At 41.7% G+C, this 24,701-nt stretch overlaps 1 protein-coding gene across 3 annotated transcripts in view; it reads right to left on the bottom strand.

Annotated features, from left to right (window-relative positions):
• Positions 1–108: 108 nt before the first annotated feature.
• The window catches only part of LOC132573592 (hexokinase-1), an 80,891-nt gene continuing 56,298 nt past the window's right edge, over positions 109–24,701 (bottom strand). For all 3 annotated transcript variants that reach the window (XM_060241160.1, XM_060241159.1, XM_060241161.1), the window contains exons 4-18: positions 22,720–22,839; positions 21,553–21,648; positions 20,349–20,448; positions 20,071–20,254; positions 18,299–18,454; positions 15,105–15,338; positions 13,348–13,652; positions 11,511–11,659; positions 11,271–11,390; positions 10,695–10,790; positions 8,384–8,483; positions 6,601–6,784; positions 5,398–5,553; positions 3,213–3,446; positions 109–2,231 (exon numbers count right to left, since the gene is read on the bottom strand). In XM_060241160.1, the coding sequence (XP_060097143.1) occupies positions 2,087–2,231; positions 3,213–3,446; positions 5,398–5,553; positions 6,601–6,784; positions 8,384–8,483; positions 10,695–10,790; positions 11,271–11,390; positions 11,511–11,659; positions 13,348–13,652; positions 15,105–15,338; positions 18,299–18,454; positions 20,071–20,254; positions 20,349–20,448; positions 21,553–21,648; positions 22,720–22,839 (2,379 nt within the window). In that variant the 3' untranslated portion in view covers positions 109–2,086. The remainder of the gene's footprint in view (positions 2,232–3,212; positions 3,447–5,397; positions 5,554–6,600; positions 6,785–8,383; positions 8,484–10,694; positions 10,791–11,270; positions 11,391–11,510; positions 11,660–13,347; positions 13,653–15,104; positions 15,339–18,298; positions 18,455–20,070; positions 20,255–20,348; positions 20,449–21,552; positions 21,649–22,719; positions 22,840–24,701) is intronic.

The raw sequence follows: 24,701 nt of genomic DNA, 5'->3' as shown, positions 1-24,701 counted from the left end.
TGAAAATTTCCCTACTTTTCTGTTGGTTTTACAGTGCATCAATGAATTTTTTTTTCTCAAAAGTACCGATCATCCCTCTTCAAGAAAAAATCACCGGACACCAACAAACACACATCAAAAAAAAGTTTAATAGTGTCACAATATCCATTTTGCACTAGTATCACTGCTACTAGTGGGCAATGTAAAAAGACTTTCTAGCATTGCAAAAAACCAAGTAATCATGCAGTTCTTCAGAAAGAGACACACACACGCGCACACACACTTAAAGCTGGGATTACTGCTTGTGACTCACATTACCATACGACATTCGATCACAGTGCACCATAATGCATGTTGAAATGTTTATCAGTAGCTAGGGCAATCCAAATCGTGAGGAACAGAAAAAAGGAACAGTACAACCCCCCCACACACTTTTTGCCAATAATGGGGGTCAGAGTCTTGCAAACAGCATCTATTCATATCTTGGAGAACAGAAGAAGAAACTACGACTGCAGCAGACAATTGCTTTTATTGGTTGGACTCACCTCTACCACCTAACACTGGCCAAACTGCTTTTCCCCTGAGAAACCAATTACCACATTGCTACCTTCATTAGCTAGCTCAACTTTCAAGTGTACAATCTGACCTCATAACAGTTGTGATGGATTATGCTCCTGGGATATCCTTTGTACCTGGTCTGTTTGGTATTACCGTCAGACTGCTTTTCCAGGCACTTTGTCTCCTCTACTCCACCTTGGTCTGGACTGAACCCAAAACTGCTAATTTAAGTAGAAATTATAATACTCCACTGACTGTGTGTTTATGAAGTCTGATTCTGAAGTTGATGCCCACTTTAGATGTGTGCTCATTTCCAGAATATTGTGGGTATAATCTAGTGCCATTAAAGTCACTGTAGGTTTGCATCTAATGGAATCCAACGATATAATGAAAGGAGATTTTCCCCCCACCCCTCAGCCAATTTGGCCAGAGACTCAGTGTTACCTAGTTCTGTGTACAAAGCATTAAAAAGCCTTGTCATGTGACTATCGCTGTTTAGAAGCCTTATATGTGAGGATTAGCCATTGAAACCATTTTTTTCCAGAAAACACATCCATGAATTGGACCCAACAGAAATCCAGGATCCCATATTCAGATACATCAAGTGAAATGTCACAGTCATCACGCTCAAAGGATTGTTGCACAAAGTCTGTCCATGAGCTAACAATGTTACACTGGAAGTGGCTTTTAGTAAGATAAAGAAATTCAGACAACCCCTCCTCCCACAAAAAAATCCAAATTCAATGGAATATGCCCAAACCAAGATCAGGCCATAGAAACACACAAGTTTTTCATGGCTAGAGATTTGGATTACCCTGGGGCCAGTCATTTACTTGATTTTACTAGTAAAGATGTTTTTGAAACAATACGTGTCTTACTTGGAAGCAACAACATCAGTCACCAAAGCCATGGGAAATGTCAGTGATATCAAATGGGTAGGAAGAGTCTCCCCCACCCTGCACACCCCATGACTGAATATGAACAGAAGACAATTCAGCTTGTTAAGAGAAATCCAACAACAGAGACTTAACACAAGCATATAGTGCTTTCCAACAGGTGTGAAAGCTCTCAGGTTGTTTGAAAAGTGAAATTACGTTATGTGAAAATTCAGAGGGGAACATCTAAGTCCCTTCTGCATAAGCATCTGTTTCATGTTCAGGCAGAGAGGTGGGCCTAGGTATTTACCATGGATGTAGTAGTAGCAGCTGGAAAGAATACACTGGACGCCCACTCTCTCTTGTGTATATTTTTGGCGGTAATTTTAGACCTCAATTTATAAACTTTCTTTTGACATCTGTTTTCATTACAGATCCTTTTTTAAAAATGATCTACACATGGGGAATGTACCAAAAAGGGCAGAAAAAAGACACATGCAGACAAGGGAGATATTATCAGCAACAGCACACTCTATTCAGTATCCTATTTTATTTTCAACTCTTCATAAAGCAGAGGATTCTGGGTATTCCCCCCCCCACGCCAGTTCAGACTACAGAACCGCTGCTTTACAAGAAAGTGCTCAGGAAGGCAGAATTAGCCAGTGCTGTAGAGTTCAGTTATGCTCAGCGTCACGAAGCCTACATCCCACTGCGGTGATGAGGGCAGCCCCTTTGCCACTGCCGTCTTCAGAAAGAAGGAATGTCACGTCACATTTGGGTGCCAGCTCCTTTACGGTTTGGTGCATGATCTTTGAAAAGCTACGATAAACAGCATGGAAAGGTTTTAGCAGTCGTTTGTCTCCTGGTTCACAGACAGCAACATCACTGCACATTTCTCAGATTAGCAGAAAGGGTTCGTGCTGACACAGAGGCACACAGAATGAGGACAGTCAACTCATGACCCTCCCCTCCTTGCAACCCATGCAAGTGAACAGAGCCAGTCATTCACTAGGGATGCATCTGGCAAATGGTGGCCAAGGAAAGTCAGAAGCTGTTGTGGTGCAAAGTGAATTCCTCTTTATAACTCCCATCCACACTTCCCCCCGTTACCAAGTATAATGCCATCTATCAGGATCTGTGGCTCCTGGTGCTACCGCAACATGAGCACTACACAAAGCAAATGGATAACTTTCCTAAGATGCTAAATTCCTCACTGAAAGTGTGACCTGTTGCCACCCAGTCTCTGAATATTATTATCAGTTCATGGTTATCAGTTTCTTTCTAAGGGACACAAGGTAGAAAAGTGAAACAGGAGTGAACAGAAATTGGCCGACCCAGACATCCAACAGCCAGGGAACCCAAGCCCAGCTTCAAATTGGGTGCCAGCACACCACGATGAAGAGAAAAGTTAATACACAGTTCACGTGAACACATGAAGCTGCTTACTGTGACAGACCATGGGTCTATAAAGGATAGTATCACCTACTCTGGCTGGAAGCAGTTTTCCCAAACTTTGAATCAGTCTCTCTCACACTGCCTGCTGCTGGACCTTGTTAACTGAAAATGTTGGGGATTAATCCTGGGACCTTCTGCATGCAAAGCAGGTGTTTTGCCACTAAGCCGCAGCCCGATCTCTGTCATAAAACCAGCTCCACACAGCCCTGCCCACAATACCTCTCTGCCTTCTCCCAAGCTACACTGAGCCATGATGCATGGAACTGCACCACCACGAAGGGTGACAGACCAAGGCTCCCAATAGAAACAGAGAAAAGTAGCAAAGGAAAATATTACAATACTTACTGTGGATGAAGTTTATATAGTGTCCCATCTACCCCCACAGTTATATCCAGATGCTCTAATCCTCGGTTCTCTCTTATTTTGTCTACCACAGCTGCCATTCCAGCTCCACACAGTTGGGCAGCCCTTCGTGACACTGCTCCACACACCGTCTTGACAATGATACTGTCATCACAGGTGCTGTTCAGACCAAGTTGTTGGAGGATTGTACGAACCTGAAGCAGTGCTAACCTATCACTGTGGAGAAAAGCCAAGAAAGCAAATTTTGGAACCTGTTTCCAAATGAAGCTTTTATATTTGGGACTGGCACCAAGCCAATATATTTTCATTATTAAAACATCAGCAGAATTCATACATAAAGTTTGCGTTCTTCCTTAGTCTGACTGCAAATATAGTAAAAATCTTACTTAAAACCTTATTCCATAGTGCTTCTCACAAAGTTTTGAAACACACTGGAATTTTCAAGAACAGATTTATGAACAGATTTTTAAAATATATCTGGCTATAACAATATCTGTATCACTTCAGGCTTTGCTATTTCTCATGCCATAATTTGGATGCAATCAACATTTCTATCATATCCCCCCAAAACCTTTAAACATGTTTAGATACCAAGTTCCTGCCTAGGGAGGCTGCAAATTTCTCAGCAAACCTGTTAATAGTTTTAACTTACCCTGTTTGACAATCATGATCAGACAGTGAGCTGACCAAGGGTATGTTCGGATTGCATCAAGCATCTCAAAACAGCTGCTGAGCATTAAGTTTGCGGCTGTCTGTTGTTCAGAAGCCAACTCACAGCTGATATGGGGCTAAAAGGGGAGCAGGACTCTGATCCACCACCACTCGAAAGCTACACAATGAAGCTGAAAAAAGGAGAGGAGAAAGAGCTTGTTGCTCTTCCTTCCCCTCTAGGCTGGGTGGGGACGGAAGCTATGCTTTGTTCTCTGTGTCACAACAGTTAGATCTGTCCAGCAGCACCTTTACAGACCAACAAGACTTTCGGGGTGTAAGCTTTCAAGAGTCAAAGCTTCCTTTGTGAGATACTTTATTGTATTACAATAGAGAAAGGAAGAAAAGCTTGTTTTACTCCTTTTCTCCACAACCCAAGCAAACAGCTTTGGGTGGGGAGAAGGGAAATCCCAAATAAATGTGCTGCATCCCAGCAGGTCTGGGAGGCAGCAAAGTTTCAAGGAAGAGCCTGACCTCTAGCTGATAAACTGGAAGTCAGCTTCTGATTCCCACCAACTCCAAAAATAAATTTGCTGGGCACAGAGCAAAACTCCCCAGCAGCCGATCAGAAGCAGACACCAACCAATCTCTGTTGGCTGCAAACACCCTATTGCTGCAGCACATGCAAACAGTTTGTGAATAGCTCAACAACTCATCTATTACCTGGTTGCCTGATGACCTTTGGCTATCGGGAAGTGAGCTGAACTGGCAGGTGTTCAAGCACCCCCAATCCTGCCTCAGTGTGTTTAGTGATCCCCAATTTAAAAGCTTCTATAATTCAGATTTAAGGCCGTAGAGAAAGAAGCATAATGCCCAAATACCTACTGCTTAAACACAGAAAGATTCAAATCCTCCTCTGCTGACCCATCTGAGTTTGTCTGCATTATCCCATTTGCATTATTAGCTGTAGGAAAACCTATAAGATTAAAAACACCTCCTCCTGTACTTGGAGGGAGTCCTTTTTCCTGCGCTTAACCTGTCGTAGTTCTTGCATGGTTACTTGCATGAGCATTATGTGCATCTTGGACTGATGAAAACTGGAAAGGTTTATTCCTCTGAATAGGAGGAGCAACTGCGCTGGAGGGCATTCTTTGGTCACAAAATCACTTCATTGTTCGCAGTGTTTATGCCACCATGTTCCTGGTTTTTTCACACCCTTTATGCTAGAACAAAGCAGCACTATAACAACACCTAGTGGCAGAGCAGTGGTATTACAGCACCATGAAAGGACAAATATTAATCCTGTACTCCCATGCCTAGAGGAAAAGCTCATTTTAAAAGCAAACCCTTAAATCACTACTCCCAAAGGCTAGAAACCACACAAGACACATACAAAATGACACTAAACATGTATCATTACTATAATGCTGTGAAATAAGAAAGCTGAGGGAGGAGGAAGCTATTAGTGATATAGCTCGATATCAAGAAGTCCTAGTTCAGGGATATCTAGCTCACTTACCTCTCAATCTGGGAAAGGAACTTGGTTTCAAAAATGCCCCTAGTTTTTAGCGTTTCTGAAATCTGACCTCTGAAGAGGAATCCTCTTTTCGTGAAGTCGATCAAGATGTTGCGGACAATTTCCCCCAAGTACATTCCACTGATCATCTTCTCATACCTACAACCACAGACAGAAGCACTGATTCAGAAAGGAAGAAGCCCACAATACTCAAAGTCTGGAGCCTTGGGCTGGCATCTAATTCTCTATCAAGGAAAGCCTTTCTCAAATGTCAAGGGAAGTTTTCCTTGGGGAAGGAGAAGCAAGATCAGCAAAACAAACAGTGAAACTAAAATTAGGTCCACCAGTGCAATGTGCAGTGGACTTCCCCTACAATGGCACAGAAGGATGGCTAGGGAAGAGGCCTATCAGACTTGTCTCTCCCTTCTCATATCACAAGTGGGTACTGACATGCTTGTTACCTCTCTCAGTCAGTGTCAGATGAACCTCTGTGCAAGAGCTAGGTTACTCTCACTTGTTTAGGGGTCTTTTGTGCGGCTTGGCCTTGCTGCCTCCATACACAGAAGATACACGAGTAAGTATCCTCATTGCTGCCAGAGGGTCATTGCTAAAAGGTAAAGGTAGTCCCCTGTGCAAGCACCAGTCGTTTCCGACTCTGGGGTGATGTCGCATCATGACGTTTTCATGGCAGACTTTTTACAGGGTGGTTTGCCACTGCCTTCATCAGTCATCTACACTTTCCCCCCCAGCAAGCTGAGTACTCATTTTACTGACCTTGGAAGGATGGAAGGCTGAGTCAACCTGAACCCAGCTTCTGCTAATTCAGGTCGTGAGCAGAGCTTGGACTGCAGTACTGCAGTTTACCACTCTGTGCCATGGGGCATTGCTACCAGAGGCTATATTCTTTGTCTTGGGCTCATTAAGCTGTATTATACAATCACAGTCAGTATTATCTACTCTGACTGGCAGCAGCTCTCCAAGATTTCTTCCATTATCACCTGCTACCTAATCCTTCTTTAAATTGGGTAGCCAGAGATTGAACCTGGGACTTCATGCATGCAAGGGAGATGCTGCTCCAATGAGCCACAGCCTCTCCATCCACTACTTTATGACTCAATCCAGTGAGCCACTGAACTGGACACCTGATAGTAAAACAAGGCATAAGCTTTTACTTCCTTCCCTACCCCATGTTTAAGAAGTAATTACCGTTGCTTGCCACTATTTAATGAGTATTCATCAACAGCTTTGTCATAGATTGTCCTGATGTCATCTAGGCATCCATTGTCCCCAAAGGCACCCCACTCCATGTTCACACACATTCTTCCTTGGTCTCCCTCCACCATCTCTATGTTTCTCATTTCCTCCATGTAGCATGCATTGCTGCCAGTTCCTAGAACAAGAAAACATTTCTATTCAAGGGCAGAACTTTATATTTGTTCATTATGAGGTCTCAGAGGGAAAATGATGGCAACTGAGAGTAAAAGCAGTGCTTCCTGGATCAGCCACATGGAGAAGAGAAATGGCATGCTGTCACATCTGATGGTTGAAAGGAAAAAGAGCTTTTGTTGACACAGCTTGATAATAACAATTACTTATGTCTCAACCTGATTTGGATTTATACTGGCATTGCTGAGGAAAAATCAAGCTGATTCATTTTGAGGCAATCACTCAAAAATGCTGAAGGAAGGTGGCCATAATTCATGAATATTTTCAGCTGAACTGAAAACTTAGTACCTCAGAGTCACTTTCCAATGAGAGACTTTTTTTTATGATCCCTTCCCCTTCATCACAGAGCTATTTTTCTTCCTTCAGAAAAACCCTCTGAGGCAGGTTAGACTGAGCATTTATGGTCACTGGGTGGTACTGCAAAAGTCAGAATTGAAACGGGATCTGTATCTACATTTACAGTCCACAACCTTTAGCAGATGGTTGTCAAACTGTATCCTCTCCTTTAGTCTACAAAACACAGTAAAAGTCCTTATTAGGGATGTGCATTTGGATCTACTCAAGCCAAAAATATACCTGGAGAATACCTTATTGGAACTGCTGTAGAAGCCTGAGAAACATCTTTATAAAGGTGTGTACTTTAGTAAATCTGTTCCTGCCTCTCCGCTGTTTTCAGGTCTACCAGTAATTCCCAAATATATCCAGGATTTTCTCAGGATTCTCCCCCTCCCCACGCCACACCGAGAAAACCAAGATACATTTGGGAAACTGAACTATACTCAAAAAATACCGATAAGAACTCAGACAGGAGTCTTTCACAAGCTCTAGTAAGTGGAGATGCAAGGACTGACCCCGGGAACCGCTTGCATCTGAAGCATGTACTCCTCCATCATTGAACTGTTGGACAGAATCTGTTCCAGCATCAATTTTTTCTTGTGTTTCTCAAGGGCATGTCACCAGACTTGTTTGGCACCAGACTTGCCTCAAACCTCCTGCTGTGGCATTAGTAAGAAAGCTAGTCAGAATTCAGAATCTTACAGCTCAATCCTGTGCAAAGCATCAATTTGCACAGCTTCAAGAGGGGATTGGATAAACATATGGAACAGAGGTCCATCAGTGGCTATTAGCCATAAAGTATAAATGGAACTCTCTGTCTGGGGCAAGTGATGCTCTGTATTCTTGGTGCTTGGGGGGCACAGTGGAAGGGCTTCTAGTGTCCTGGCCCCACTGATGGACTTCCTGATGGCACCTGGGTTTTTTTGCCACTGTGTGACACAGTGTTGGACTGAATGGACCACTGGCCTGATCCAACATGGCTTCTCTTATGTTCTTATATTCAAAGTCACTCCAAACCCACTGATTTCAGCTAGCTTAGATGGGAGTAATTCTGCACAGGAATGCACTGTTAAACTTTGCAACTTCATGTCCAGGGTAGCTATCCCACAAAGTATCCCTCAGAGAAACCTGGAACTGCCAAATCACTCTGAACTGCTAAATATTATTAATATTATAAAATCAAATTTAAAAACAAACAAAAACCTACCCACAATGAGTCCAACTTCACAATTTGGATCTTCATAGGCACAAGTCATCATCGTCCCAACTGTATCATTCACCACGGCCACAACATCTAATTCAAATTCCTTTCAAGAAACAATATGATACCACAGTGTTTTTTCTTCCAGTGTATCAAAGCAACATTCATGGTCTTTTGCAGTACAGGTGACCTAACCTATGTCTGCCATTTACTAATACCTGAACCCAACAGGAGCAACATAATACACGCTGGAATTCCATCTCAGCATTATGTTTCAAGAAATGCAACACCACTGGTAATATTTTTTTTTTTTAAAAGATGCTTCTACTTCTCATTCCAACATCTTCTATGGGGACAGAATACATTTATTTTTATTTAAAGTAACCATACTAGCACTTCAGTGTGACATCTTTTGGGGTCCACTTCTGTAGAGCAGCCAATGAAAGGAAAGATTTCTGAGGGCCTTTTTTAAAATTTAAAATTATTCTTCCTTTGCACAGGTGTATCAAATAGGTCAGGAAAATTCTAGATGGGTATCCATGTTAGCAGCAAAGGAAAAGTTTAGTCTAGCTACACCATGACTATCAAAATGTGGTCCACCGTAAGTTTTCATGAGTCAGAGTATCTTATAAAGTGAGTTCTAACTCACAAATGCTGGAATACATTCTCCTAATAATTAAGGTGTCCCTGGATGCCTGTCAGATTTTGAAGCCTGGAAAAGCCAAGCACATAATCAAACTGTACAAATTCCTGAAAACATCTTCCTCTGTCTCAAAAATGAACAAGTGGAAGGGACCAGATGAAATCTAACTTCTTAAACTGTCCCCTCTCCTGTTCTGATTCTAATTAGATTTGTCTTTTTATCAGTTCTGCCACAAACGTCCACAGAATCCCTATTTTGTTAGAACCTCTGGGTTCTTTCATCTCAATGCCAGACTACACAAGAAGTTCTTTTAACAGAACCATGTTCCTCCTTGCAGCCACACAGCAGCTGTTGGGAACATCAGAATGTGAGGGCCATTCATCCCAGGGCCATGGTGCAATGAGAAAAGGGGCTCTTGCTTCCCTCTCCACACCGTTTTCCTAAGCTAAAATGGCACCAAGAAAATATTAGCCCCATTTTGGAGTTGCATGTGCACAGAATACTGCACATGCAACTTCAAAGTGGGGAAAAGAAATTTGTGCTAAACTGTGCTATTATCCTGTTTTTCTTTTACAATAGTGTAATAACCAGCATAACATTGCAGTTGACTGGAATATTTAAATGTATTTATTTAGTATATCCAAATTTTATACTGCCCATTCACTGCAAGCAAGGCTCAGGGCAGTGTACAACACATTAATCATATAAAGACATTCTTACGGAAGCTAAAAATGGAATGATTTCTGCAGTATAATACATTCCCACTTACTATCTGGAATTAAGTTGAACAAAGCAGGAGTCAAGTGGCACCTTTAAGACCAACCAATTTTTATTTAGAAAGTAAGCTTTCGTGTGCTCTTAAGCACACTTCATCAGACAATGAATCCGGCACAGTGATCCTCGTCTGATGAACAACAGTAATCAGACGAGAGATTCCTCGTCTGATGAAGTGTGTTTAAGAGCACACGAAAGCTTACATTCTAAATAAAAGTTGGTTGGCAACTTGACTCCTGATTTGTTCAACTGCTTCAGACCAACACGGCTGCCCGCTTGGATCTATCTGGAATTAATCTTATATCTTGTTCTTTTTAAAAAAAACTAATGGTGATCACAGCGATTGTTATATTAATCTAGACTATGAGGCCTTTGGATTAATTGTATTATTTATATACTAGGATGAATTTCTTACTGTAAAAATACTCTATACTAGAAACAATAACAGAATCTTACATCTACTTAAATATTTGCAGACTCGATATTTTTCTTCAGGGCTTTTTTTTTTTAATAGAAAAAACCCAGCAGGAACTTATTTGCATATCAGGTCACACCGCCTGACATCACCATTGCTTTGCACAGGACTTTGTGTGGAAAAGGCCCAGCAGGAACTCATTTGCATATTAGGCCACACCCCCTGACACCAGAATGGCGTTCCTGCTCAGAAAAAGCCCTTGTTTTTCTTGAATCAGCTGCAAGAGTAAGAGAATAATATAGCTTTGAAGATCTATATTGCTGCACCACTTTCTTCATGTGTATGTTACTTTCAAAAATGTATTCTATTTTTACTAAGGCAAAGGAGGTGTATATTAAGCTCTACCACTTATTCAAGTCCAACAGTCCAAAATGATGAAACATTACCTGCTAGCTTTACTTTTAGTAAGCACACAAAAACATTACCTCTCTTCTTTTAATTCCTTCCCGTAGCAAATTAACAACATCCTCTCCTTCACAGTCAGTAGCCTTAAAGCCCTTGGTCCAATTTAGAAGGATGCCCTGAAAGAAAGAAAATGTTTTATTCCTGACTTCATACTAGACCCAGATGGAGACAGCTGCCACCAGGGCATCCAGAACATGGTTACATCCTGTTGAAACCTTAATTTGAACATAATTTTGAGCACAAATGCACACACACACTATTTTGTCAGGATTTCCACACCACCACACCACACCAGGGACAGCCTGTAAAGTGATTACCGGGGCGGGGGCTCATTCATATCATGGTTCTGTCAACAATCTGAGCAGGCACAAAGACTGACTGCACACAGAGGCCTAGTAGTTTGACTCAGAAGTTAAAATTAATATTGGAGATTTTCCTGTCCTACCGATATTTTGCTTAAACAAGTAAAACATTTAATTTGGATGGGCTACAACTCATCTTGTATGCATCTTTTCAGCCAATAAACTGCAGCTCAAAATCTGCCCTCAAAGCATATAATGAATTATATCAGAAAAGTAACAAGAACAACAACTTACAGCATCTAAACTTGTCTGCTTGCAAGGGAAAGAAAATGTAAAGCCCAGGGGCAACCGTGCACCTTTTATTCCCATGTAATCCAGGAAATCCGAGATGCAGGAAACAATATGATCAAACAGCTTTTTAAAAAAGAAAGAATAGATCAGAAGTAGATACCCATCATTTTAAACATACATGCTCAGCAGTCTTTAAACATTAGCAATTACATAAAAAAAAATCCAAAACACTTAAAAGTCTACCTCTTCTCCAGTCCCCTGCATGACCTCTATGGGAATGGCATATATTTTATTGTGCATCTCCACCATTCTCCTTTTACCACTTCGAATCTTTACAAGCAAAACTCTGAAGTTTGTTCCTCCAAGATCCAGAGCCAGGAAGTCTCCATTCTCTGCCAAGAAAGCATTCAACAGGTAAAGATTTAGCAACTAAAAATAGGTCATGCTTTCAAGTCCTTCAGCCACTCTTATTTCATACAAATTTGCATCAGGATTTGGGTCTCTTAATAGAAACTGTGTATTTTGTTTAAGAGATATACTGAAAAGGTCAGAATGAAGGGGGGAGGACAATGCAAGACAACAGAGAATCTGGAAAGGCTAAATTTTAGTGATCTGTACACGCTTGATATGGAAAACTTGCCAGTAGGTGGTGCTCTGTCTCCATAGAAGGTATACACTCTGCCAAAAAAACATCGGTGCAGTTTTTAGAAGTTACTCTGAATGAAACAGGCATCTTTTCTGCCCGTTACATAAAAGAGAACAAATAATCTAATCTGCAAGAATGAGACCAAAAAGGAATGCCAGCTCAAAAAGTTTCAGGGAGTGACAGAGCCACTTCATTACTGTGCAAGCTATGGACCAGACTCAGACCCATCAGAGTCCACAGTTGTATTTTTCAAGGAGTGATGTTAACATGAATAGGTCCCTCCCACTAGTACATTCTGCAGGACTGATGTTGCAGTGTGCACAAGCTGCAGTTCTCTGGATTCTGGCACATAAGATGCAGTCAGCAACACTGAAGTGTTGACAGAACCAGTGACACAAACAAAAAACGAATCAAGCAGATTTTAGCAAGCATAAAATGGTTTGTGTGCACTGACAGGCTAACAGTGCCACGTCCATTGAAGTCAATGGGCTTCATCATCCACTGAAGTCAGTAAGCTTATAATAGTGTAACTCTGCCTAGGATGGCACTGTAGATGTTACTGGCTTCAGGGGAGCTGGAAGCCACACTTAGGTACCTCAATGAAAGGCAATGCAAAACAAGGAAGAAATCCAACCTGCAACTTGGTTCTTCTATGAATGAACTGGGATAACAGAGAAGCTAAAAGACTGAGCTACGATTCAGGGTGTCCAGGGTTCATATCTCACCTCTGCTATCAACTCACAAGGTGACTTTAGGCAAACCATATGCCATAAAGGGATAAAACAACTTTGCAGGATTGTTGTATTGCCTGAATTATGTGAAGTGCTTTGAACAACTGAAAGCACTATGCTAAATGCTAACTATTATTGTTATTTTTTGGTTCTGATGGCTTGTGCTAAGATCTAAAAAAACTGCTCTTCTACCTTGCACCTTGTTTCTGCTACCTACTGGTAAAGCCTTATCTTCTTCCTATTATTCCATAGCAGCTATGCCAACTGCAGAAATGCATTCAAGATCAGTAACTGAACGTCATCAACAGATCTAATGCATTCAAAACCTATTCAGCTGTATGATCTTGACCAAGAAGAAAGTACAAGAAGTCAGCAACACTGAAGTTCCAAACAAGAAGAAAGCACAAACATATATTTGTGTGTGCAGCATGTCTCCCCCCAATCTTCTCCTTTGAAAAATTCTCACACTTAAATCAGGAACACCTTTTTGAACTTAGAAGAGTTTTAAGAGTAATTTATCAGAGGGGGGCAACATGGAGGAGTGCTTTCTGAAAGGGTAGCTCAGTGGGTGGGGATAGGAGGAACATGCTCAGAGAGAGTGCTGCCCTATCTTTGAATTTTTGGTTTCCTTTCTTTGCAAAAATCTGACTTGACTAGAAGAATATTTGGCAGCCTCTAAGAAATGCCACGTTAGAGCGTTCACCTGTCCCATCTGGTGTGCTGCGGACAAAAGTGGGCAGCATTTTGACTTTGGCGTGGTCATGAGATTTCTTCCGGAGGCCGGCCTCTATCTCCATCCGCATCCTCTTCTTCACCTGGAGCAGCTGCTCATTGGTGAGCTTGAACTCAGCCAGGGTGTCATTGATGAGCCGGTGCTGCTCAGCCAGCCTGTAGGCCACCGCCGTCACCATAGCAGCCCCCTTTCCACTGCCACTCTCGGACAGCAAAAACCGTACGTCTGAGTCTGGCACTAAGCGCCTCAATGTTTTGTGCAGGCGCCGAGAGTACCTGCAGAAAGAAAAATATTGCACAAAAGTTAGCTCTCTGTGAAAGCCAGTTTGGTGTAGTGGTTAAGTGTGCGGATTTTTATCTGAGAGAAACAGGTTTGATTCCCCACTCCTCCACTTGCAGTTGCTGGAATGGCCTTGGGTTAGCCATAGCTCTCGCAGGAGTTGTCCTTGAAAGGGAAGCTGCTATAAGACCTTTCTCAGCCCCACCCACCTCACAGGGTGTCTGTTTTGGGGAAGGGAAGGAAAAGGCGATTGTGACCACTCTGAGACTCTGAGATTCAGAGTATAGGGTGGGATATAAATCCAGTATCATCATAATCTTCTTCTTCTTAATTCTAGGGAAATGTTTACTGAATCAGGCCAACTATATAGCAGTAGCCTGTCAGACAACAGCCAGCACCACATGACACATGAGCAGCATATGAAGACACAGGGCTATCTCACCCTATACACAAGTGACTGGAAGAGACTAGGAGGCAATTTGCTAAAGTCTAGCCCTATGGCATGTGGATCACATTGGCCTTTTTGTGCTCTGATCTTGTATATAAAGCAAAGACAGCATGCTATGCACTCTCTGGCTGGCATGCAAGATCACCATTTTGTATGGAACAGGCCATATTCATACTTTCAAGAGTATGCATTTGCACACATCAAAGCTGCACAACGTGCACATTTCCCATTTCACACATAACAGCAATCATATGTACCAAAAGGATTACGTATAGTGTGCTCTCGTGGCATGCGACACGTAAGTGGCTATCTGCACAAAGGAATTATGTGGGTCAACTGAGTGACCCAGATTTCCTTCTGAAGCCAGCACTGCTACTCCCAGGGGAAGGACAATGCCAATTTGGAAAGGAACTACAGCATGCAATTGGTCTATGTAGTTCCTCACCACAGGTGTTGTAAGAACAAAACATACTGACTTGTCACAATTCCATTAAGAGCTATCATTTACTATGCATTCATGGGTGAGAGGTCATTTCTGACTGCACACACACAATGCCAACAGCACTTCAAGGGCTTGGCATTGCTCTGCACGCTATCTGAAATTACTCCCTTGCATGTGCATGCATGGTACAAGACAACGCGCGTAGAAAAAAATAACAGATGATTTCATGACACAGGCCCATGAGAATCCACCTCTTGTCAGGCATGTGCAGCAAAAGTGTTCACAAGTGCTGTTTACTGGAAGAGTCTACTCCTACTAAGAACGTGCAAGATAACCAGCCTGCTCCAAAACTGGTTCCTTGGATGCTTTTGAACATTCTATACTGTGATATTAAAGGCAGCCGACTCTCCTTTATCTGTATCAAGTGTTCTGTTTGCTTGGGTCAAGTCCCAAGCACATGTCCAAATACCAGCTCGATGTGCCACACGTCTGACCTTTGCAAGAGACGATCCCTAACAGGTGCCAAAGGATAATTATGGAAAGTGCACAGGAACTCACTGCGGGTGCATCTTGTAAAGAGAGCCATCCACCCCCACTGTGGTGCGGAGACGGCCGACTCCCTTATTGTCCCGGAGCTGGTTCAGGATGGCCCCCAAAGTAGCAGCCACCAGGTTCGCAGAGCGGAAAGAAACAATTGTGCACACGTGTTGGACAGCAATGCAATCTTCGTGAGAGGGCTCAACCCCAAGACGTGTCAATATCTCTTTGGCTTTATGTAAACCTTCCTTGCTCCTAAAAAAAAGAAAAGAAAATTGAATTACAAGACTAAAATCAGTAATGGATTTCTAAAAGTCACGGTTGAGTAACATAATCTGATGACAAGCTCCTGTCAAGAGGATAGTGTTATAAGAGTCCAAGAATGAATCATATAACTTTATGTTTATTTAGCAATGACTCTTAGACTTGGAACATCATAAATCAGGGGTGGCCAAACTGTGGCTCTTTTATACATATTGTGTGGCTCTCAAAGCCCCCTCTGTCCTGCCGGCTGACTTGAAAAGGGCATTTGTCTCTTTAAGTCACTTCTCCAAACCAAGCAGGCCGGCAGCTTGGAGAATGCATTTAAAGTTAAAGTTGCTTTCTTTCTACCTCTCCCTCCCCATCTATCGTCTTTCCTTCCTTCCATTCTCAAACATCTGACATTTATTCTATGTTGCTCTTATGTCAAGAAAGTTTGGCCACCCCTGTCATAAACTTTGTCCTCCTCAACTGTATATTTGTGCACCAGCTGTGTTAGGTCTCGATTACCAACTGGGGGAAATATCCCACTATTTATATGATCAGCACAGGGCTTTTATGTTGGCTAGAATGAATGCATTCCCTTCCAATGTTCTTCATGGAAGATACCATCAAGTTCCTTACTGCGAGAGATTTTGCCCTTGTGGAATGGACTCTCTTGATTCAATCCAGCATATAATATTTGATTGTCAACTGTATGTAAATTCACATAAGAATCTATTTGATAGTTTATTTCAGGCAACAGATATCAATTGCTGACTTTTACTGAATGATCTCGTAGCAGAAACTACAAGAGCAGTTGCAAAATTTCTGGAGGAAAGTCTTAAAATCCAATCCAATCAAACTTTGCTGTAAAATGCCATTTTAAGTTAAGTTTTGAAGTAAAACTTCTGTATTTATGTATGAATTTACATTTTATTGATTGATTTGCCACTCTATGTTTTATTATGCCAATAAAGATGTATCGTATATGTATGCATTACTAGAGTGTCTCTAAGCAGTGAGACATCTGGGGCACAGAAATCATACTGACACAGTTGGGGCACTGCAAGCCACAGAACACGATGACCTGATGAGACTTTCATGCCTGGATCAACTAGCAAAATGAGCAGGTGGGTCCTCCTTGCAAAGGAAGACAGCCTTCTGCTGTTAGATCCTAGTTACAATCGATGTGACCAGCTAAGGTCAAAGTTTTGGAAATCAGCCTTTTAAGTGGACTGCACAGTCAGGGAAGCAGAGCCAGGAGAAGTCAAATCAAGGATATGGTTGCTGCTGATAACATCCATACAATCTTCAGTAAAGCCAAGAGGAAAATGTATGACCAGTGACCAATGCTCCCTCTAAGCTGTGGGGTTTTGTGGGCACAAATTCTACTTCATGAGCTACTGGCATTAAAGTTGTGAGCTACTGCATAAATTAGCTTGCTCTGTGGCCATGTTTCCTGAGCTAATACAAAAATGTGTGAACCAAAGGTTAAAAAACTGAGCTAGCACACACTAACTCAGCTTAGAGGGAAGACTGCCAGTAACCAGTTCTATGAATAAAACCAGGAGCAACTTCATCAGATGCCATTATGGTGTCAGTAGATTTGTTGGTGTTTCACTGGCTCCCAGGAATGCCTAAAGCCCTGTACAGTACAGACTGTGCAGAAAGGTCTTGACTGGGAGTAGTTACATCCCTACACTGATGACTCTTACTCATCTATACAGTCTCACTATAACATAACAAGATCAAGACCTTTCTGCACAATTTGTGCAACAAATGCACATTTGTTTCCCTCCTTTGTACACAACTCAAACATCTCCCCCTGCCACAGCCCTGTAATACTTTTTTTGGAAACAGTATTTCCCCCCACCAAGTACTCAAAGCAGAGCAAGAAGGTTCATATCCATAAAAAAAGTAACAGTTAACCTAGACTGCACATTTATTGCTACTGCAACTGATACATGGCATAACATTGCACACAAGAATCGCAAGAACCTGTTGGGGTGCAATTAGTGATGATGGCTCTTTCTCTCCTCTTATATAGGTATGTTTTAGCAAGTTCTTACAATTTTTCATTCTTTAGAGGCTGTGCTATCCTCATAGCTCCCTGCAACTACTTCTTACCAAGAATGCACAGAGGGATATATTTGACAGCAGTGCTGCTATATCTTGCAGACTGTTCTTCCTCACACACATCAATGCTAGGTGGGCGGTGAAAAGTCTTTTGCAGAAATATATCACAAGGGCTAAACAACTTTGTGACTTTGCCAAAAAAAAGGGGGGGATGAAAGGTAAGGAAAGATAATAAAATACTTTTGAAAATTATTTTAATAGCACAGGCATAAAACAACCAGTGGAGGGTAATAATGCTGAAATGCTGCAAAAAGAAGAATTGTTTAAATAAGCATATGCTCCAACTTCCAAGTGTAATCTGGTGATCAAGTTAATCTGGAATTTATGGCCCATTTCTGAGCTACTACGAAATTATATCATAGGATTAGAAAAGTACAATCAGCACGCCAGATGTGCCCTTCAAGGTATTTGAAACATGGCCTTGTTGAGCTCTTGAAAATTCCAGCTTACCCCTTTTTTAAAAGAAGCAAACTGCATTCTACTCTTTGTGACTGCAGAGATTTAAGAAAGCAAAGATGACCATAAAGATTCAGAAAGAGAACAGCCAGTAAAACAGAAACAAAGTTCTGCTGTATTTCAAATATATGTATTAGAAGTTTTTCAAGGGCCAAGTCAAGTCTTCCATAATTAATGGCAGCACTTGCAAAGGCTTTTCAACCCATGATGGGTCTAATGACATCTGAATGCTGGAAAATTTTACCACTGGGTATTATTAACACAACAATAATTTTCATCCCAAAAGCACATCCAGCTATTGTTCTCAGAATGTTGCCCTCCTGATTATCATAAAATGACATCAGTTTGAAAGCCTAGCAAAAGTGTCAGAAAGCACTTACTTCTCTATGGCAGAAACATGCTTGGTTTCAAATTTCCCTTTGGTTAAAAGCTCTGGAGTGATTCGCCCTTCAAAGATTAGACCTTCTTTTGCCATCTTCACAAGGATAAGCCGGACAAGTTCACCCATGTACATGCCACTGACCATCTTCTCAAATCTGTGGTGATAAAAGAGATAATACCACAAATAAACATGCAGACATACCTGTGATTAACCTGCATTATGTGCAGCCTGATCCTTCTCACACTGACTCACATGGCCCACCCCATCAACTTCAAAGGGACCAATTCCCACTAAGTGTGCATTTGACTGCGGCCTCAAGGTCCAAATTCCTGTTCACCCATGTCTGATTTTCTGGGTAGTACTGAGTAAGTCAGTGTCTCATAGCCAGGGCTTTTTTTGTAGAAAAACCCAGCAGGAACTCATTTGCATATTAGGCCACACCCCTGATGCCAAGCCAGCTGGAACTGTGTTCCTGCTCAGAAAAGGCCCTGCTCATAACCCAACCTACCTCTAAGAGCAGTTAAAGAGATAAAATGGCATAGGAATACAGGGCTGGATCCCAAGTTCCACATATGCAAAGGGGGGGGAAAGTTCATTGATTATCTCTTTCAACTACAGACCCCACTCCTATTGTTCTGAAGCATCTTCCAATCTTGAGAGCTGCATTCTGGGAAATACAGAAGGCTGCAAAAGGGAATGTATATTTGCAAAGCTCTGGTTTCGACACATATTGATAATCTCACCCTCAGCCTTTGAAATCTTCCTCCTCTTCCTGTGGTGATGATGATGATTAAAGGCCACCCCAAATATCATCTGCTTCCACATGGCAAGGATTCTCCTTTTCCCTCTCATCATCACCCCAAATGCAGAGGCATTTGCATTGGCAACAATCTTTCACACGGGAGTTCTGCGCATACTTTCCTCTGTCACTTGCCATTTTCCCACCATGTCATCAGAGGATTTGTTTGGAACATTAAAAAACAATCAGTAATTGCTAGATCACTATCGCATTATGTTGGCCTGCTGCAATAATTAACGGTTCCCAGCTTTTATGCACAAATGTAAGTGGAAAGGTACACCACTACAATAAGTGCTAGAAGTCATTTTTTAAAAAAAATGTAGAGAAAGTAAGTCAATTGTGGCAATAGACACTGATAATGCTATAACACTACAGCAATTTAGTGATTACCAATTTTTAAAAATGCCTGGGAAAAGCCATTGAGTGGTGGTGGTGGTAAGGTGGCGACTGCAGCAGGTTGAGATAAATGGCATCAATGTAGTCAGAACCTTTAAAAATATGCATCTTCCCATTCATGTGGTGTGCAGACATGCTTTGATCATGATCTTTCAAAGAGATCATAATAAGAACAAGTTTAGGAAAAGCATGAGCAAAATGGGGAGAAACTTGGGAAATGGATGATTAAAAGATATCACATGGATGCCTCCCCCATCCAAAGCTCTGATTTGGATTCTAGACCAGTACAAAACCTCCTGGAAGCAACCCAGGTTATCTCAGAGCACCATTAATATCCTACCAAATGCTTTATTTGTTTAAAATATGCATATCCCATATTTCCCTTTAGAAACAAGTGTCCAAAGCAGCTGCATGTACCCATTTTGTGCAGTTAAAAGTCTGCTTTAAAATAATAATAAAAGCTGGACAGAAAGATTCAGGGAAACAAGAAGAAAACTGAAACAGCGGACTGTGGAAGTTTACCAATCAAAGAAATCATGACTGGTTGGTAACAGAAGTAACCTATTTTGACTTACAGTTGTTTCCCAGGATTAAGGGAACCCCGGTCAATCTCTCTGTCAAACTCAGTCCGAATGTCTTCTAATGTTCCATCATCTCCAAAGGCTCCCCATTCTGTGTTGATGCACATCCGCCCTTCGTCACCTTCCACCAGATCAATGTGTCTCATTTCCTCCATGTAACAAGCATTTGTGCCAGTGCCTTAGCAAAAAGGAGAAGGATTAGCCAACCAAAGGAAATGCAAAATAAAATAGCAATATGCATTGCACTGAGTAAAGGGACTGAATGTCAATACCAATAATTATGCCAATTTCACAACGCTGGTCGTCAAACCCACAGGTCATCATTGTTCCAACGGTGTCATTGACTACTGCCATGATGTCTGCATCATAATCCTTTAAAATGAAATGGAATATTTCTCATATTATGCAGTGTTATGCAATGTTATTAACGTATTTTGACTTGTATGTTCCATATGGCACTGAAAGATCTAATGAACATACTGCTTAGATCAGCTAGCCAGTTGTGTTTTCCCCAGATTTACCCTTATTACTAGAGACTCTTTATCGTTAAGAGTCTTGTACCCTCTTCTTCTTACAAACTCCCCCAAGCCAAAAATCAGAACTGCAACACATCTGGATGGCTTTTGGAAGCAACCGTTTACATGCCAAAGAGATCTGCAAAACAAGGACGTTCAGCTCATACTACAATCCTGTGCTCATGAATTTAGGAACAAACCCTATCGAGTGAGAGTTACATCCAAATAAAGACACTTGCTTTTGGGCTGCATGCTTCCAGCACTCCACTCCAAGTGGTCTATCTGAACCTGAGGAAGCTCTGCTACATCAAATGTTCCTTTTACACACCTACATTTGGCACATAATATTCTCCAAAAGGGCTATAGAGCCTCAAATGGATAGGGACTCTCAATACTTTCCATGATATTTTCTTCATGAAAACATCATGAAATAAGCAGTCACCATAATAAGAGTAGGCAAGCTATGACCCAAGGCAGCATCCATGGGAGCTTTTCATCCAGCCTTCAAACTGCTTCGTGATTTGTTAAGGGCATCAGCCAATCAGATTGCAGCACTGGCTAGCAGGCCAATTCTCCCCAAAACCTGTAATGCAGCTTAAGTGCCATTGACAGTAGCAGAATAGGATTCAGGATCACATCTGGATTTCTGTCCACTTTTGAGGACTCCCAAGTTTTATACCCCTTTTTCCTGTTTCCAGAGTAACCAGCATCAAAAAGAACCAGCATCAGGGCCTCCAAAAGCAGGTAGGGACCCAAACATGACCTTCAGGCTGAAATGCCTGCCCACCCCAGATCTAACCATTCTGGAATGTTACTGGCAGGAAACTGCAAAACTCAACTCCCATCTTAATAAAAAGTAACAGTAAAAGCATCTTAGGGGCAGGGCACAAAATTTACGCCAATCAACTGTTTATTACCCAAATATCTATTAAATATAAATGTATTTAAAGGATAACTTTACCCCACGTTTCTTGATGGCTTTGTTCAGCAACTGTACCACATCAGCTCCCTCAACACCACTTGCTTTATAGCGTTTTGTCCAGGTTATCAGGTAACCCTAATAAAAATAAACAAATTACAATATGATGCCTAATCAACAATATGCTACTTTTCTTTCTTTACACATCCTTTCTGGTCACCGCACCTCAAAAAGGATATTATAGCATTGGAAAAAGTCCAGAAAAGGGCAACTAGAATGATTAAAGGGCTGGAACACTTTCCCTATGAAGAAAGGTTAAAATGCTTGGGGCTCTTTAGCTTGGAGAAACGTCGACTGCGGGGTTACATGATAGAGGTTTACAAGATAATGCATGGGATGGAGAAAGTAGAGAAAGAAGTACTTTTCTCCCTTTCTCACAATACAAGAACTCGTGGGCATTTGATGAAATTGCTGAGCAGTCAGGTTAAAATGGATAAAAGGAAGTACTTCCTCACCCAAAGGATAATTAACATGCAGAATTCACTGCCACAGGAGATGGTGGCGGCTACAAGCATAGCCAGCTTCAAGAGAGGGTTAGATAAAAATATGGAGCAGAGGTCCATCAGTGGCTATTAGCCACAGTGTGTGTATATATGTGTGTGTGTGCTTATGTTCTTATGTTCTTTCCCCCCTCCCCCAGTCTCTGTTAAAAATGAACCACAGACCACTTCGCACATGCAGCAATAATGTCAAATCCAATTCTAAGTCCACATAGAAAAAGCAACCTGTGTATCAAAAGTACACGGATACCCAGGTGCTCACATTTATTGCACCTGTGGTTAACACCATTTTTGGACTCACCACAATAATGGAATCACAAAAATTATAATTAAGTGTGTACATGCATACTTTGGTTCATCCTCTTAACAGTGCCATCCTAAGGCAGAAATAAGCAGAGTTTAAGTTACTGGTCCCTGACATGGTGCCAATGGGTGTCATGGCACCTACTGACACATTTCCTGGTGTCACATGATGGGAGATCTCCACCAGCAGATGAAGTTTAAACTCAGCTGTCTACTGTTTTATACACAATATTGCATTATCATCCTCAACAACTGCCATTTATCAAGGCTCAGTTGCATCACAAAGTCAAACACCTCTCTTTGAATGTTAACATGGCTTTTTTATCCTGTATTAATGTGTTCTTACCTCATCTAGCTTGGATTGCCGACATGGGAAAGAAAATGTGAAGCCAACAGGTAATTTCTTGTCCTTGATTTCTCGTTTCTCCATGAAATCTCCTAAGCATTCCGCAACGTGATCAAAAAGCTAAGAGAAAGCAAGGAAATAAAATTATATTAGAGAGTCAGATGGAAATCTAATTCTACCTCCATCTTCATAAGCATTATTGGGGAAGGGACCCTGAGCATCCCTACCAGCAATATTGTTTTGGTGGCAGAACTGTAAATGGCACTTGAAAATCAAGGCAATTGATATGTGTTCGAGTAAATGTCCATGTAGGAAAAATACCTTTCTTTTGAGCTATGATGCTCAGCAGACTTTTCTGTGAACAACTCTCAATGGAATTATTACAAGAAAGACTGCTGCAATTCTACTCAAATTTAATTGGAAGTCATTTCCACTGAAATGACTGGGATGATAAATATGGAAGTCAGTTTGACTGAAATCAGATAAATATGGCAGCGAAGCCCAGTGCAGCCAAAGTTTGTTCCAGATCAGAACACTGTATCTGTACCAGATACAAGACTTTAAGATCAAAATCTTGATACATTTGTACACTGAACATATAACTTAGGGTGGAGATGCTTGTCGACATTTTAATATATCTGTGTACAATAGCTCTGTTTAGAAGCCTGAGCAACTTTTTTTCGCAAGAGGAAAGCTAGCACTAATGTTACTCCTCAGTTGCTATCAGCAGATATGTTGCTCCTTGTTCAGTTGATGCTTTTCAATATCACGGAGTTGCTCTACAATTAGCAGAGATTTAACTATTCTAATCTAACTTTAGCAGCACTGAATGCAGCTTTCAGTTCTGGACAACCGTGGACCTGAATCTTCTACCGTAAGTAGTCCCCCTTCCCCCAACACTTCTTTAAGTACACAGCTTCAGTGTGCAGCTCCTAAATGCACGGGAAGCATAACCAGAATTAAGATGCTGATCCCATTTGCAACAAAATGTGTTCTCTCATACTTTAAAACCACACACCCAAATGTTGTTTAATAGTTAATGTATATACTTCTTGTTGTTTTTTTCAAATGCAGCAACTATGCAGGCAAACCAGGCACTGCTTTGGATACAACTAATGCTGCAACTGCTTCCATGCCATGAAACAAGTGTGACTAACACAACAATGTGAATGTGAGAAAGGGCAGTGCAACACAACAGTATGGTCATGACAGGCAGCATCAAAAAAAAGCACCAGTGATACATCCTTCTCCTACTTGATAAAGCCAAAACAGAGCAAACCTATATCTACCTATCTACCTACCTTTTCTGTGTACATCGTGTTTTGCTCATTTTCTGTGACTCATTTCCAAACTCTTCCAAGAGGCCAGCCAAATATTCAGTGATGTTTGGGCCCATCATTACTTAACAGAAACATCCACATCACCAAGCTGGCACTCAGTGATAACAGCAATGACAGCACTGGGAAGAAAAAGCCCTTCCTTACATTTTATTTGTGGTCTGTGCCATCTAAACAAATACGCATCCTATCCCTGGTGAATGGGAAACATCTGGCCAGCTTTACCCTCTCCCCCCAACACATGTGGTGGACTGTCCTAAGTGCATGCCATGATGGTTAAACAGAAAAAACAGGTTGCTTACCTGTAACTGATGATCTTCGAGTGATCATCTGTGCAGTCACACACATGGGTCTTGCCACAGGCAACGGATCCATACCTCAAAGTCTCCAATAGCGCGCCTAAAGTGTTTTTGGCGCGCTCTCCCGCTCACCCTGGGGAGCAGGCATCGACTGAGCATGCCTGGAGCGAGCACGAGGCACCCCTCCCACTCAGTTTCTTCCAGCCACTACTGACAGTCTACACAGGTAAAAAACCAGAGCAGAAAAAGCCAGCAGAGGGGAAGGCTGGGTGGGCGTGTGTGACTGCACAGATGGTCACTCGAAGATCATCAGTTACAGGTAAGCAACCTGTTTATCTTCATCATG

Source organism: Heteronotia binoei, chromosome 6 (genome assembly GCF_032191835.1).
Source record: "Heteronotia binoei isolate CCM8104 ecotype False Entrance Well chromosome 6, APGP_CSIRO_Hbin_v1, whole genome shotgun sequence".
Lineage (NCBI taxonomy): Eukaryota > Metazoa > Chordata > Lepidosauria > Squamata > Gekkonidae > Heteronotia > Heteronotia binoei.
This window is presented reverse-complemented; position numbering and strand designations above follow the sequence as displayed.